This window comes from Notolepis coatsorum, assembly GCF_963971535.1.
Source record: "Notolepis coatsorum genome assembly, chromosome: 11".
Lineage (NCBI taxonomy): Eukaryota > Metazoa > Chordata > Actinopteri > Aulopiformes > Paralepididae > Notolepis > Notolepis coatsorum.
In genome coordinates this window covers 106,843,205-106,860,524 of record NC_140175.1, presented here as the reverse complement: position 1 = coordinate 106,860,524, position 17,320 = coordinate 106,843,205, and the positions used below count along the sequence as shown (strand labels likewise).

At 43.9% G+C, this 17,320-nt stretch overlaps 1 protein-coding gene across 1 annotated transcript in view; it reads right to left on the bottom strand.

Annotated features, from left to right (window-relative positions):
* unc13bb (unc-13 homolog Bb (C. elegans)) overlaps nt 1-17,320 on the bottom strand; it is a gene marked incomplete at both ends in the record, with an annotated part of 291,089 nt that overhangs the window by 272,401 nt on the left and 1,368 nt on the right. The window contains 2 exon segments of the mRNA XM_084325041.1: nt 9,036-9,111; nt 16,380-16,722. Coding sequence (XP_084181167.1) covers nt 9,036-9,111; nt 16,380-16,722 — 419 coding nt within the window.

Here is a 17,320-nt window from a genome sequence, read left to right as displayed (position 1 = left end):
ACGAAGCTGGCTAGGATACCTAGCTTGCACGGCGCTGTTTTTATATATTTACGTGCCGAGTATGTATGTGGCGTGAATTCTGATGCCACGGTTATAGTAGTGTGTGGTATACGGTGGACGCCGTTGCAATGTATTGTGGCGGAACAGAGTATTTTAGGGATATTTACTAGTACATTGTCATGGGATACACAGTACTGCTCGCTCTGGCTAACTGCTAACGTGCGCGGACTGATGACGACATCAACTCGAGACATTCACAGCAGAAAAACAAGTCTATTAATAGCCCGTCCATCGACGCCAGGCATAAAAAGTTAATTAAACTTGACAGACATTATATCGACGATAATTATCGATATTGAGTTATATGAAAATAATTTTATAATTTTATCGCGATAACGTTTTTGGTCATATCGCCCAGCCCTAACCACAACCACTACAAACACCACCACAACCACTACAAACACCACAACAACCACTACAAACAACACCACAACAACCACTACAAACACCACCACAACAACCACTACAAACACCACCACAACCACTACAAACACCACAACAACCACTACAAACACCACCACAACAACCACTACAAACACCACCACAACCACTACAAACACCACCACAACAACCACTACAAACACCACCACAACAACCACTACAAACACCACCACAACCACTAAAAACAACACCACAACAACCACTACAAACACCACAACAACCACTACAAACACCACAACAACAACCACTACAAACACCACCACAACCACTACAAACACCACCACAACCACTACAAGCACCACCACCACAACCACTACAAACACCACCACAACAACCACTACAAACACCACCACAACAACCACTACAAACACCACCACAACAACCACTACAAACAACACCACCACAACCACTACAAACACCACCACAACCACTACAAACACCACCACAACAACCACTACAAACACCACCACAACAACCACTACAAACACCACCACAACAACCACTACAAACACCGCCACAACCACTACAAACACCACCACAACAACCACTACAAACACCGCCACAACCACTACAAACACCACCACAACAACCACTACAAACACCGCCACAACCACTACAAACACCACCACAACCACTACAAACACCGCCACAACAACCACTACAAACACCACCACAACAACCACTACAAACACCACCACAACAACCACTACAAACACCGCCACAACCACTACAAACACCACCACAACAACCACTACAAACACCACCACAACCACTACAAACACCACCACAACCACCACAAACACCACCACAACAACCACTACAAACACCACCACAACAACCACTACAAACACCGCCACCACAACCACTACAAACACCACCACAACAACCACTACAAACACCACCACAACAACCACTACAAACACCGCCACCACAACCACTACAAACACCACCACAACAACCACTACAAACACCACCACAACCACTACAAACACCACCACAACCACTACAAACACCACCACAACCACTACAAACACCACCACAACAACCACTACAAACACCACCACAACCACTACAAACACCACCACAACCACTACAAACACCACAACAACCACTACAAACACCACCACAACCACAACAACCACTACAAACACCACCACAACCACCACTACAAACACCACCACAACAACCACTACAAACACCACCATAACCACTACAAACACCACCACAACAACCACTACAAACAACACCACAACTAGGGATGCACCGATATGAAAATGTGCCACCGATACCGATACCGATTGTTCAACTAACACAATCGGCCGATACCGATATTTGTGGCAACATTTTTTTTTTTATATTTTTTTAATATTAATTATTTTTGTAATATTTTTTTTTGTAATTTTTATTTTTTTTATGGAACTACTGTATATTTGTCTTACAAATTGTGCTCACCGATATGAACATAGGCCTCTTTACTTACTTAAAAAAAGGAAACATCAAGAAATAGCACTATCTCTCTCCCAGTATGTTCTGCAGGGCTGCAGCTAGATACTAGTTCTCCCAGCATGGTCTACCTGCTGGGCTGCAGCGAGATACTATTGTCTCAACCAATGACATTTTGATTGACAGTCGATTCTGCCAATTACGTCACACACCGCTTGCACCCGCCTCTGCTGTTACCACCAATCGGCAAGCGTGTTGCATTTTTTACTCCTGCTTTTGTCCGCCATTGATTTTGACGAGAGGTTTTCTAGAACAACACGGCGCCGCCGACGTTTAGCTTTTAGCTCCGCAGGATGACTTAAATGAGGCATAATGATTTTACTGCAACTAATGTTATAATAAAACAAAGCCTTTCTATACATGTGTCTGATTGAAAACGTTATTAACAGATTGCAGAATGGGTAAAACTCAGGGCTCTGTGAGCAACGGAAGGAACTGAGCTAGTATGAACGCTTGCTACGTTCGGGTAAATAATATGCTGATGTTATGAACGTGTAACACTAACTATATAATGTTAATGCCACAAAACGAATGCGTTGTTAATCATAAGTAGTAACTTTGATGCAGTAGCTTGTGCGTGTGTGGGCCGGGGGCGGCGTTGTGCAGGTAGGTCGCGAGTGAACTTTTTTTGTCTTGACGCTACACAAATTGATGGATATTTATCGGCTACTGCCATGTTATAATAAAACAAAGCCTTTCTATACATGTGTCTGATTGAAAACGTTATTAACAGATTGCAGAATGGGTAAAACTCAGGGCTCTGTGAGCAACGGAAGGAACTGAGCTAGTATGAACGCTTGCTACGTTCGGGTAAATAATATGCTGATGTTATGAACGTGTAACACTAACTATATAATGTTAATGCCACAAAACGAATGCCTTGTTAATCATAAGTAGTAACTTTGATGCAGTAGCTTGTGTGTGTGTGTGTGTGTGTGTGGGCCGGGGGCGGCGTTGTGCAGGTAGGTCGCGAGTGAACTTTTTTTTGTCTTGACGCTACACAAATTGATGGATATTTATCGGCTACTGCCATCGGCACATTCGAGCTTATCGGCCGATACCGATACCCGACCGATACATCGGTGCACCCCTAACCACAACCACTACAAACACCACAACAACCACTACAAACACCACCACAACCACTACAAACACCACCACAACCACTACAAACACCACCACAACAACCACTACAAACACCACCACAACCACTACAAACACCACCACAACAACCACTACAAACACCACCACAACAACCACACACAAAAAACGCCTCGACTACTTATCTGATTTTTTTTTTAAATACAAAAAAAATTAAACAAATCTAACCCTAACTAACCTTGTCCCTACCTAATGCACTTGTCCTAATAAACTAACCTACACTGTAGCATGCAACACTTTGATGAACATTGTTACTCAGCTGATAGAGTTGTGCCCTTCCTGATGACTTGTCGTACAGAACTTGTAAGTCGCTTTGGATAAAAGCGTCAGCTAAATGACTAAATGTAAATGTAAACCACAACAAACACCACAACAACAACCACAAACAACACCACAAACAATACCACAAACTCCACAACAAGCACCACCAACTCTTTCCCAAATCCAGAAGATATTTAGAACGTGTTCTCCTTAGAACACAGCAGAAGATCTTTAGAACACATTCTCTTTTAGAACACAGCAGAAGATCTTTAGAACACGTTCTCTTAACTCAATGGACGCCATACCCGAATAAAGTCGGGTTAACTCGCCGACGTTGTCCCGATCGGCTTGAGGAGCGTCAAATGCTCCAGATGGATGATGTGTGGCGGATTATGTTGGCGACACGATCGACACCAATACTGGGACTCGCGATCAGGTAATTGGAATATTCTTTTCGGGGTACATCCTAGTCAAGGTAAGGGCTATAAGTAGGGGTGTAACGGTACACAAAATCGACGGTTCGGTACGTACCTCGGTTTTGAAGTCACGGTTCGGTATTTTTTCGGTAAATCTTTTTTTTTTTAATATAAATTATACCTTTTTTTTTATACAGCTACTGTTTTATATATACTGTTTTTTAGTAATAACTAGAAAGTAATGGTATTTATTCAACAACAGGTGATTGATTAATGATACTAATACAAATCTATACAATGAGTATGGCTGCAGCACTGCAGATATACCCTACTCCAATGATCCACACACGGACATTACACGGTGTTGCACTCGCTACCCAGTGGCTCTGCAGATATACCCTACTCGGTCTACAAGGCTCCGTTGATGTAGCATAGAGGATCTGTTGTGATTTTTGCACAATAAATATTCAACATTCTCTTTTGAGACTCCGCCTCAGACTCTTATCATTTGGCACTAAAAGCTAAACATTGTCACCGATATGGCTGTCCGCAACATGTCATTAATTGTGTACGCGAGGTGGTTCAGTGACGACGACTCTAACGTGAGCTAGGTAAAAATGAGCAGGAGCTACCGAGAGATGGAAAGACTAACGTTACTGGTGAAAATGTGATTTACGTTGGAATACTCCTTTGCCAACTTGCTGTACTTTGCTTGCAGGTCTGCAGCCATTATTGCTGGATTATGAATAGCCCCAACGTTAGCCAAGGTAACATTATGGCTAAACCTTTAATGTTAGTTAATGCTAGCTTTCGGTTAGCTGTTCAATGCTAAATAACACCAGCAAGCTCCCCGTCAACACCCCTCTCTCGGGAGGATGGCATTTAAGAAAGTATCTGCTGTTAAAATGACAAACAGCATTGACACTTTAATTCACGGTCGGTTAAACACACGTTTGTTTTATAATGCTCACAGCAGACCGCAGTGTTGTTGATAAATTACGTGGGGCCGGGGGGATTTAAGTTCCGCAAAAAAAGGTTGACCATACCGTTGTAATCGTACGGTGCACAGCCCGTACTGTACCGGAGGACCACATTGACGCGGTACAGTACGTATCCGCGTACCGTTACACCCCTAGCTATAAGATATCAATATTGCGTTGATCAAAGCATGCCTTCACTGCGATCCGAGCGTATGTGTGTAACGCTAGTCCTAAGCGTATTCCGTTGGTGACGATCAAAGCATCAAAAAACGACCCCCCCCCCCCCCCCCCCACCCTTTCATGCATTCATGATGGAACATAACGCCTATCATATGCATTTGATTTTTTTATTGTAGCGTGTGTAGGGACGAAATGCCAATGCATTTAGTATAATAAACGTTGCGGTCTATTTACCAGCCTCCCAGGAATTACCCTAGACCGCTCTAAAACCATACTTATATTCACCACGGTATAAAACGGGAATGTATGGATGCATTTTTTTTTTTTCACATATTGAACGATAGATACTCAATGTCAAATGGGCCATAGTATTGTATCCATAGCTATAATATAGAATATAGTTATAGCCCTGCAAACACCGCCAACGTATTCCTATACTTTAGAACGCTGGCCTTTTATCCACACATTACACGTGTCCCTCTGGCGCTGATTGAGTTAAGAACACTGGTCTGGTAGGAAGGAGCAACAAAGGAGCATGACATGGTGTGATGGATCTGTGGTGAGATACCACACAGAGGCCTCTGGTTCTACTGTCTGTCGTACTGACAAATACAAACAGATGAATGATGTATTAGTTTCATGCAGAGAGAGGCCCCTTTCACACCAAAGCTCAGTGATCTTTCATGCATCACTGGAGTCACGTCATCGACACACGGGAAGAGAGCAACCTGCTACTGGGCAGCTTGCTCCAGACCAGACCAGTCCAGACCAGACTGCTCCAGACCAGACCAGACCAACCTGCTCTGAACCAGACCAGACCAGTCCAGACCAGACTGCTCCAGACCAACCTGCTCCGAACCAGACCAGTCCAGACCAGACCAGACCAACCTGCTCCGAACTAGACCAGACCAGTCCAGACCAGACTGCTCCAGACCAGACCAACCTGCTCTGAACCAGACCAGTCCAGACCAGCTTGCTCCAGACCAGACCAACCTGCTCCGAACCAGACCAGACCAGTCCAGACCAGCTTGCTCCAGACCAGACCAACCTGCTCCGAACCAGACCAGACCAGTCCAGACCAGTCCAGACCAGCTTGCTCCGAACCAGACCAGACCAGTCCAGACCAGCTTGCTCCAGACCAGTCCAGACCAGCTTGCTCCAGACCAGATCAGACCAACCTGCTCCAGACCAAAATAGACCAGCCTGGACCAGACCAGATCACACTGGACAGGAACAGACCAGACCAGATCCAGACCAGACTAAACCAGACCAGACCAGCTCCAGACCAGACTAAACCAGACCAGACCAGCTCCAGACCAGACCAGACTAAACCAGACCAGATCAGACCGTTAAGTGCTGGATGGAAAATGCCCTTGCCCCACAATGGTGGAATGAACTACCCATCCCAGTTAGGACAGCCGAATCCCGTCCAATCTTTCGCCGTCGACTAAAGACTCACTTCTTCAACCATTATCTGAAATGATAAAAAAAAAAAAAAAAAAAAAAAAAAAAAATCTAACCCCGACTAACCTTACTGTCATGCACTTGTCCTAATAAACTAACCTACACTGTAACACGCAACACTTTTATGAACATTGTTACTCAGCTGATAGAGTTATACCCTTCTTGCTGTCTTGTCGCACAGAACTTGTAAGTCGCTTTGGATAAAAGCGTCAGCTAAATGACTAAATGTAAATGTAAATGTGCATGTTAGCATTCATTGAGGTGAACTCACAACTAGCCGTGTTCCTTGGTTTCAATATTATAGCATAACCATAGCCTACTATGCTTACTTGTGAGTGACTCCCTCGAACACCATTTTAAGTGTCATTTTCTTTTTTCTACATTTTTTATATTATTCTTTATAACTCCTGACTGATGTACACAGATGTGACTGCATATAGATATACTCCGTGATATGACCCAAGTACCTTGCTTTGACAAAGGCAGTAATGGGGAGGGTTACATGGGGGGGGGGGGGGGGGGGGGTCCTGTTACATTTTACCTTGTCCTATTTGTCCAAACAACAGGCAAAGAACATTGATATTGTGTGTGATAATGCATTTGACAGCAGACCTTTTGTTACTATGACAACGTCAATCTGTCTTTAGCAAAAACAGAGCAAAATATATTGGTCAAATAAAGTGAAGAGCAGACACTGATTCAAATAGGTTTCATTAAAGGGGCTTTTATTTGTAGGGTATTTTGTATTATTAAAAATCAGGAAGTAACACATTTTAATAAAAACATTTTTGCCTGCCGTTTCTTTTTTATGTTCCTTGTGGAGTAAAAGCAGGCTATACCCAGCAGTGTGAGAAGTAAGTTGTTTTGATTAGACATGCGAGTTCCGCTACAGTACAAGTAGTCCACAGAAAAAACACAGAAAACATAGTTTCCACCGCTGACACTCAGGACGTCATCACCTCCAGAATCCCTCCACAACAACAACAACAACAACAACCTCACAGCGACACAATAGATACCGACCACATGGGTCTAGTAATATTAATGGAAGAACAAATACAAATGTAGGGGGGTAGGGATCAATAAGCTAAGCTTCCCTCTACTCCTTTTTTTGGACATGTCTGCCAACCAAACACATTGCTCTTTTGTTTATAATTCCTGTTTTTTCTTTGTTCTTTTTTTTAAATGTTTTTTTTCTTTAAGGATTTTTTTAATTTGTTGTTATGATTGTTTGGTCTGACGGATCAAGACACTGAGTTGGTTGAAGAAATAAGAAGAATAACATGTCCAAGAAATAAACTTTTCATTCATTCATTCATACATGGGTGCTGCTGACCACCAGCCTGCGTCCTATGTAATAAATAAACAAACAAACAAACACGTAGAAAGATTCTAATCAAAGATTTGATGCTTCCAACACCTGGAACAGCTGGAGGCTCTAACTTCTCTCGCTGCATCTCCGACCACTGTGTGTCGACTTGCAACTTAGCTTATAGCTGATTATTTTTAGTGTTATTATTATTGTTAATTGTCATGTGTTGTGCCTATACGTATAAGAATTAGCCGGAAAACTCTTTTGTCAAACTCTGTCTTTGTTTTGTAAGCTCGTCGTCGCTATAAACGAGGGTAAACCTCAGTGTTGGGGGGGAAAAAACAGTTCAAATAAAGGTTTAAAATGTAATTAAATACGTGATGATCAATGATACCAAATAACAGCCTACACCGTTCACTCTCCTATACAATAATAATAATAAATAATAATAATAATAATAATAATAATAATAATAATAATAATAATAATAATAATAATAATAATAATAATAATAATAATAATAATAATAATATAATAATAATAATAATAATAATAGCAGGCCTATCTATAACAACTATTAGATTGTATTTAGGATATTTCATTCCATCAACAGTAAACGTCAGTCTGTCATAAATGTCAGTTATGACATAAATGTATAAATGTAGCAGTAGCCTACTGTCTATCTGTATGTCATGTATATGTCACTATGAATTAAAAATGGGGGACCCTGATGTAAACAAGACGAAAGTCTTTCTCTGGTCTGCATCCCCTTAACAATTGTGTGTATTGAGCTGTACTGTACTGTACCCATTCTGCAATCTGTTAAATAAAGTTTTCAATCAATCAATCAATCAATCAATCAATCAATCAAAGTCGGTAGCAGAGATCTCTCCCCGTCGACTATATGATTCTAAAGCTGTTTCAACAGCTGCTCTGGAGTCAGTTGTCGGGTCACATCCTATGATGATATGTAGGCCTGGCTTAAACCGATAAACATCATCAACCAGAGAAAGATGATATTGTTACAGTTATAAGTTGTGGCTGTATTATTAATACTTAACATAGTTTTAAATGACCATTATCCGACAGGAGAACTGGTGGTTTTCAACCAGGAAAAATCACAGCTGCCTGCAGAAGTGACTCGACTCAAGAGACCCCGTTCTGTCGGCTGTCGAACTTATTTAACTTATTGTACACAGCATCGCGTGTTGTTAATAATACATAAAGATAATAAAGAGAATAAAGAGAAGAACTCACCCCGGACACACAGCAGAGACATGGCAGAAGAGCGACACAAAAGCAGGTTTTTAAATCCACCCAGAACCTCTCTCAGCTGAGATTTACAGACATGTTTAATGTTTCTCTGCGGACTTTGGTGAAGTTCTAGTGGTCTACAGGAGGTCTACAGGTGGTCTACAGGTGCGCTGGGTTTACTGCGACCCCGCGTCTCAGATTCTCCATGGTGATTAAAGAGCGCCCCCGGGGGGGGGGGGGGCGGCAGCCTGCCTTACTTATTAATGACAGACAGCTCAAAAGAGCCATTCCTGTCGCATTATTTCTAAGTAGGGGCGGGTCACACTGACGCTTCTGGACCAATCGGTGAGCGAGCGGAGAGCTGACTGACAGCAGCGTCAGAGGAACAGGTGATGACGCACTGGGCCAGCAGGATTTGTCAGACTTTTTTTTTTGTTTACTTTTCTCTATTGTTATATATTTAGTTGTGTTTTTATTTTTATTTTTTCGTTTGTACAGTAGAGTCGTGGTTTTTATTATTGTTGAGCCGTTGTTGCGTCACGTCAGACCCCGCCATGGCCACAGTTTGACCTAGTTCTCCTCTGTGTGCTCAGCTGCTAATCCGTGGCTGGTTCGGCCTCATGGTCACCATGTTGTGTGTAAAACCGGCCACAGTAGGTTTTCAGTGGCATGGCGTTTTATTACAATGCATGTTTTCTCTTCATTGATAAAAAATGTATTTGTATTTATTTAATTATTATGTCATATTTATTATTTTATTTTATTTGTTGATGTTTGTCAATGTAAGAAAAGAAAGACCAATTAAATGCATTGACTCTGTTTGTAGCCACAGGACTCCCTTCCAGACATTGCAATAAACCACACTAGTAAGTCCACCAAACATCTACCAGTCAGCCATAAAACATTAGACCTGCATCTGTCCAGAATGCACTTTTCATGGTAACTGAGTGATATTGTGATGTGGGCTGAATATAGCAGCACTAGTCTACCCACCAACATCTCCTCTCCCCTTCTCTTCCTCTCCTCCCCTCTGTCATGGTCAGGGCTCGGGCCTTCCTCACACCCTCTCTCCCCTTCTCTTCCTCTCCTCTCCTCTACCCTTCTCTTCCTCTCCCTCTCATCTCCTGTCATGTCCTCTCCTTCTCTTCCTCTCCTTTCCCCTTCTCTCCCTCTCCTCTCCCCTTCTCTTCCTCCCATCTCCCCTTCTCATCATTTCCTCTCCCCGTATCTCCCTCCCCTGTCCTTTCCTCTCTCCTTCTCTTCCTCTCCACTTCTCTTCCTCTCCTCTCCTCCTCTTCTCTCCTCTCCTCTCCCCTTCTCTCCTCTCCTCTCCTCTTCTCTCCTCCTCGCCTCTCCTCTTCTCTCTTCTCCTCTCCCCTCCTCTCATCTCCTCTCCTTTTCGTCTTCCTCTCCTCTCCCCTTATCTTCCTCTCATCCTCTCCTCTTATCTTCCTCTCCTCTCCCCTTATCTTCCTCTCATCCTCTCCCCTTCTCTTCATATCCTCTCCTCTTATCTTCCTCTCCTCTCCCATTCTCTTCATCTCCTCTCATCTCCCCTTATCTTCCTCTCCTGTCCTCTCCCCTTTTCTTCCTCTTTTCTCTCCTTCTTTTCCTCTCCTCTCTCCTTCTTTTCCTCTCCTCTCCTCTTCTTTTTTCTCCATCTCCTGTCCTCTTCTCTCCTCTCCCCTTATCTTCCTCTCCCCTTCTATTCCTCTCCTCTCCTCTCCTCTCCTCTCCTCTCCTCTTCCATCTCCTCTTCTCTCTCCTCTCCTCTCATCTTCCATCTCCTCTTCTCTCTCCTCTCCTCTTCCATCTCCTCTTCTCTCTCCTCTCCTCCCCTCTCCTCTCCCCTTCTATTCATCTCATCCTCATCTCCTCTCTTCTCCTGTCCTCATCTTCATCTTCTCTCCTCTCCTCTCTCTCCTCTTCCTCTCATATCTCCTCTCCTCTCTCCTGTCCTCTTCTCTCCTCTCCTCTTCATCTTCATCTTCATCTTCTCTCCTCTCCTCTCCTCTCCTCTCCCCTTCCTCTCATATCTCCTCTCCTCTTCATCTTCTCTCCTCTCCTCTCCTCTCCCCTTCCTCTCATATCTCCTCTCCTCTCCTCTCCCCTTCCTCTCATATCTCATCTCCTCTCTCTCCTCTTCCTCTCATATCTCCTCTCCTCTCTCTCCTCCTCCTCTCATATCTCCTCTCCTCTTCATCTTCTCTCCTCTCCTCTCCTCTCCCCTTCCTCTCATATCTCCTCTCCTCTTCTCTCTTCTTCCTCTCATATCTCCTCTCCTCTTCTCTCCTCTTCCTCTCATATCTCCTATCCTCTCTCTCCTCTTCCTCTCATATCTCCTCTCCTCTTCATCTTCTCTCCTCTCCTCTTCTATCCTCTTCCTCTCATATCTCCTCTCCTCTCTCTCCTCCTCCTCTCCTATCCTCTCCTCTCTCTCCTCCTCCTCTCCTATCCTCTCCTCTCTCTCCTCTTCCTCTCATATCTCCTCTCCTCTCTCTCCTCTTCCTCTCATATCTCCTCTCCTCTTCATCTTCTCTCCTCTCCTCTCTCTCCTCTTCCTCTCATATCTCCTCTCCTCTCTCTCCTCTTCCTCTCATATCTCCTCGCCTCTTCATCTTCTCTCCTCTCCTCTCTCTCCTCTTCCTCTCATATCTCCTCTCCTCTTCATCTTCTCTCCTCTCCTCTCTCTCCTCTTCCTCTCATATCTCCTCTCCTCTCTCTCCTCTTCCTCTCATATCTCCTATCCTCTCTCTCCTCTTCCTCTCATATCTCCTCTCCTCTCTCTCCTCTTCCTCTCATATCTCCTATCCTCTCTCTCCTCTTCCTCTCATATCTCCTCTCCTCTTCATCTTCTCTCCTCTCCTCTCTCTCCTCTTCCTCTCATATCTCCTATCCTCTCCTCTCATATCTCCTCTCCTCTCTTGTCCTCCTAGTGTGTGGTCTACAATTGGTGGATTTTTCTATAAATGTATTTGTATTTAATGTCCAGATGTTGTGAGCTTAGTGTCACATGACCGTTAGTCTGTAGAGCAGGGGACACTGGGTTCAGCAACCTTATAGGCACGAGTGCCACCATTGGCACATGGTATCTTAACCAATGGCACGCTAACAAGGGTGTAAGAGAGGAACCTTTTAGGATATGTTGAAGTGTCGTCCTCTCATCCCCACGCAGAGTTACCTCTTTCACAGCCGTTGGCAGTTGCACAGCCTGTTATTTATGGTAGTTTGACTGATATACCAGGGATATTTCAGGGTCGGAGCCAATCAGAAGGGTCAGTCTGTTGTTGTTGTTGTTTGCCGAACATTGAGTGTTAAATGCCATTTTGAGACCAAACATGATAATAACTAATAATATCGGCTTGAATTTATATAGCTCCTTTCACATACCCAAGGAGCTTGATGAGAAGACTTTCAAGGATGAGGCAGACATGGCTGAATGTGTCCAGGTATGGCAAGCAAGCATCTCATAAAGATGGCAGCATTCTTGTATAGCGCTCTCATATAATTATGAGAGGAAAATGGTTATTAAAACTATTTATATGCATGTAGCCTATATGGATGGAATAGAATTAAATATCTTATCATAGTTGGAGATTTACATTTTGATGTGGTGTCATAATTAAACTGAATGTTAACCTTAATGTTGATATGGCACACTGATTAACGAGAACATTTTAAAATTTAACTTGGTATCAAAATCTGCAGAGCCTCTTCTTACCGCGTGTTTCCAGGTCGCGTAGCAGCCCCGACACCGGAGATCAAATCAAACCAACGGCGCCCTCCAATGGATAGTGAGTGTTACTGCAGGCACACTGGTACTCATGTAAATTATTTCCTCTGTTCCTGATTCCTTGAATTATTATTAATCCCTAATACACAATAATAATAATAATAATAATAATAATAATAATAATAATAATAATAATAATAATAATAATAATAATAATAATAATAATAATAATAATAATAATAATAATAATAATAATAATAATAATAATAATAATAATAATAATAATAATAATAATAATAATAATATTATGTAAAATAAATGTTTCTTTTTATAATTTGTTGTTGTTTTTCCTCATCAATTGTTTAATAAAATAAAAAAATAAAATAGCCCTCATTTACAATACAATAATCTGGTTGAAGCGGGCTCCGTTACTTTACAGGATATGGTTCTGAGTTACTTTACCTCAACTCACTTTGAGTTTCTTTACAAAGGTCACTAAATTACTTCATAGTATATATAGCAGATATAGCAGACATAATACCTAGGTCCTAGGCATAAGACATACAAGGGATAACATGTAAAAGTGACAAACACTTATTCCAGTAAGCCAAAGCTCATTTAACCCATGTGTAATTTGTATTAATTGTTTTCACAATTAAACCTATTTTGATCAGAAGATCTGTCTACGATATAATCAATAAGTCCGGTTCCATGACAGCACCTTACATGAGCGCATGCTAGTTTCAAGTTTCTTTAATAGTTGTCATACAGCGGGCGGTTAGGTGGTCGAGCGGAGATTGCGTTCGTCACCAGCCCCGGAGCTGTGAGCTTGGTTCGCCTGTTCGAATCCAGCTCACAGCTCCGGGGTTGTCACCAGCTTGGCTGGCCGTCTGCACTGATACAATTGGCTGTATCAGAGGGTGGGAGAAGCTGGCGGGGTGGGTCCGGGTCGTTGTAAACAGCGACTCCTACAGTTCGGTCGGGGCGCCTGCTAAGCGCGGATTGGACGTGAGGGGGATAGTGTGGTCCTCCCACACGCTACGCCCTCTCAATGAGAATCCGCGCTGCCAGGTGAAAAGAAGCGGTGATTGGCTGGACGTGTGTCGGAGGAAGCACGTGGTAGCCTCCACTCTCCCAAATGATCTGACTGTGGGGGGTAAAGCGCAGCGACCAGGAAGGGACTGGGAATTGGCATACGACTAACATTGGGATGGGAGAAAATCGGAGGAAAATGGAGGGGGAAAAAGACCAAAAAAAAAAAAAAAAAAAATAGTTGTCATACAGAAGTACAGAATACTTTCATACAAAATGCTTCTTACTGTTACGCTCCAGAGACTGTGCTAGACAAGATAGTATCAAATAACATAGTATAGCATGTAATTTAGAGGAAGAAAATGAGGTCACAGTGTTCGGTATAGACATATGTACAATGTTCTGAGTTACCATATAATATACAATACTATGCAGTGTACTAATGTACAGTACTATCTAGTGCAAAGCAGAAATGGGATGAGGTACAGTTTAGGTACAATTTACAGTAAGGTGTACGAGTTGTAGTGCAATCCTTCATCAATAAATATAAAGTGTGGGGAGTGGGTGCTACAGTGTGTTTGTTTAAAGTGGGTGTGTGCTATAAAGTGTGTGGAGTGGGTGCTACAGTGTGTTTGTTTAAAGTGAGTGTGTGCGTGTGGATGTGTGTGCTATGTGCGTTTGGTGGTTGTTGTTGTGTAGTGTTCATTCATTGTTCGTTTAGCAGCCTGATGGCCTGGGGATAGAAGCTTCTTCTGAGTCTTTCTGTGCTCGCCTTGAGACTCCGGTATCACTTGCCTGACCGCAGCAGTTCAAAGAGGCAGTTGTTCGGGTGACTGGAGTCTTTAATGATTCTCTTAGCCTTGCCCTTGCAACGCTTGTTGTAAATGTTCTGGAGGGTGGGGAGCCCCCCTCCAATTGTGCGTTCGGCTGAACGTGTCACTCTTTGTAGTCTGCTTCGGTCTTGTGCAGTGCTATTCCCAAACCAGGAGGTGATGTTGCCGGTCAAGATGCTCTCTATTGTACATGAGTAGAAGTTCTTAAGGATCTTCTGACTGACTTGGAACTTCCTTAGGCGCCTGAGGAAGTAGAGGCGTTGTCGTGCCTTCTTCACAACACTGTCAATGTGTGTGGTCCATGTCAAGTCCTCTGATATGTAGGCTCCGAGGTACTTAAAGCTGTTGACTCTCTCAACCGGTGCCCCGTCGATGCTGAGGGGGCTGTAGTCCTTGACCCTCGACCTCCTGAAGTCCACAATCATCTCCTTTGTTTTGCTGACGTTCAGGGAGAGGCTGTTTTCCTGGCACCATCCCGCCAGGACCTTGACCTCTTCCAGGTAGGCCCTCTCGTCGTTGGCAGAGATCAGGCCCACCACCACTGTGTCGTCAGCAAATTTGATGATTGTATTGCTACTCCGCTGAGCCACACAGTCGTGTGTGTACAGGGAGTAGAGGAGGGGACTCAGAACACAGCCCTGGGGGGCCCCTATGTTGAGGGTGATGGATGAGGAGGTGCAGTTGCCTGCTCTCACCACCTGGGGTCTGCCAGTCAGGAAGTCCTTCCTAACCTGGTGTTGTGTCCATGCTGGGTATGGGCCGAGTCAGGTTCAGCATCAGAATCAGAATCAGAATCAGAAAGGTCTTTATTGCCAAGTAGTTTTCACATACAAGGAATTTGCTTTGGATGTTATCGGTGCGCCTCTCCTGACCGATGGACTAGATTCTTCTGTGTGTTTATGTGTTTATGTTGTGCTATGTTGTGCTGTGCTGTATTTATGTATTTATTGTGTCATGTTGTACTGTATTATGTATCCACCCTGGCCTGTACCGAACAAGAATACCACCAACCTGGTTGCGTGGCAATAAAGGAAACTTGAACTTGAACTTGAACTTGAATTAGCGGACAGACATTGACAGACAGATAATACAATAAAGAGGTGGAGTAAAATAAAATGAAATATGAGCTAAGTTAAGCACAATAGAATAATTTATTATGAAATAAAATATAGGCCAGGGCTGTACAACTGTAAATAAGAGGTTGAATAAAATTATATGGGATATAGACTAAATTAAATATAGCACAATAGAATATAGTACAATTATAAGTTAAAAAAAATTAATTGGAATAGGCCAGGGCTGTACAACTGGGCAGATGTGGTCAATTATTAGAATGAAGTAACAATACAGTGGGCAAGTATATAGTCCAGTAGGGGTGTGTTAATGTAACACAGTGGGGGGGTGTCAGTGAGGGTCCCGAGCCTTGTTGATGAGGCTCACTGCAGAGGGGAAGAAACTGATCTTATGGCATGAGGTTTTGGCCCTGATGGACCGCAGCCTCCTGCCAGAGGGGAGTGACTCAAACAGGTTGTGACCGGGGTGGTAGGGGTCGGCCACAATCTTACCTGCACGCTTCAGAGTTCTGGAGGCGTACAGGTCCTGGAGAGATGGCAGATTGCAGCCGATCACCTTCTCAGCAGAGTGGATGACACGCTGCAGCCTGCCTTTGTCCTTGGCCGTGGCTGCAGCGTACCATACTGTGATGGAGGAGGTGAGGATGGACTCGATGATGGCTGTGTAAAAGTGCACCATCATCGTCTTTGGCAGGTTGAATTTCTTCAGCTGCCGCAGGATGTACATCTTGATGAGGTCATGGGAGATGATGGTTCCCAGGAAGCGGAAGGACTCCACAGTGTCCACTGGGGAGTCACACAGGGTGATGGGGTTGAGTGGGGCTGGGGTCCTTCTGTAATCCACAACCATCTCCAGTGTCTTAAGAGCGTTGAGCTCCAGATTGTTCTGGCCGCACCAGGTCAGCAGATGGTCAATCCCCCACCTGTAGGCAGACTCATCCCCACCAGAGATGAGTTCAATGAGGGTGGTGTCGTCCGCGAACTTCAGGAGCTTGACGAACTGGTGACTGGAGGTGCAGCTGTTGGTGTAAAACAGGGTCTATGAACAGAGGCAACACTGTTAATGATGTCATGACGAGAGGGCCTACCTGGAAGAGGTAAAGGTTCTAGTGGGATGGTGTCAAGAGAACAGCCTCTCCCTGAACATCAGCAAAACAAAGGAGATGATTGTGGACTTTAGGAGGTCGGGGGTCAGGGACTACAGCCCCCTCAGCATCGACGGAGCACCGGTTGAGAGAGTGAACAGTTTTAAGTACCTCGGAGTCCACATATCCGAGGACTTGACATGGACCACCACACACATTGACAGTGTTGTGAAGAAGGCACGACAACGCCTCTACTTCCTTAGGCGCTTAACACATTGGACGCCAACAACGTCGTAAATCGTTATTGCCCGCCATGCGTTGAACGCCAACAACGTCGTAAATCGTTTTTGGGATCAATATTTAAATTTTTTTGCCATGGCATTCATAATTCATCCAGCCTCCCTCCGGACTGCAGCGGCACCCTGTCTGATATTGCAACGCCTCAATACCGCCGCCTGGTGGATGGTCGGGCGAGTTACACTCATGCCAAACCGGAAGTGGCGATCGGTGCATCGAGGAAATTCCTCCGGCA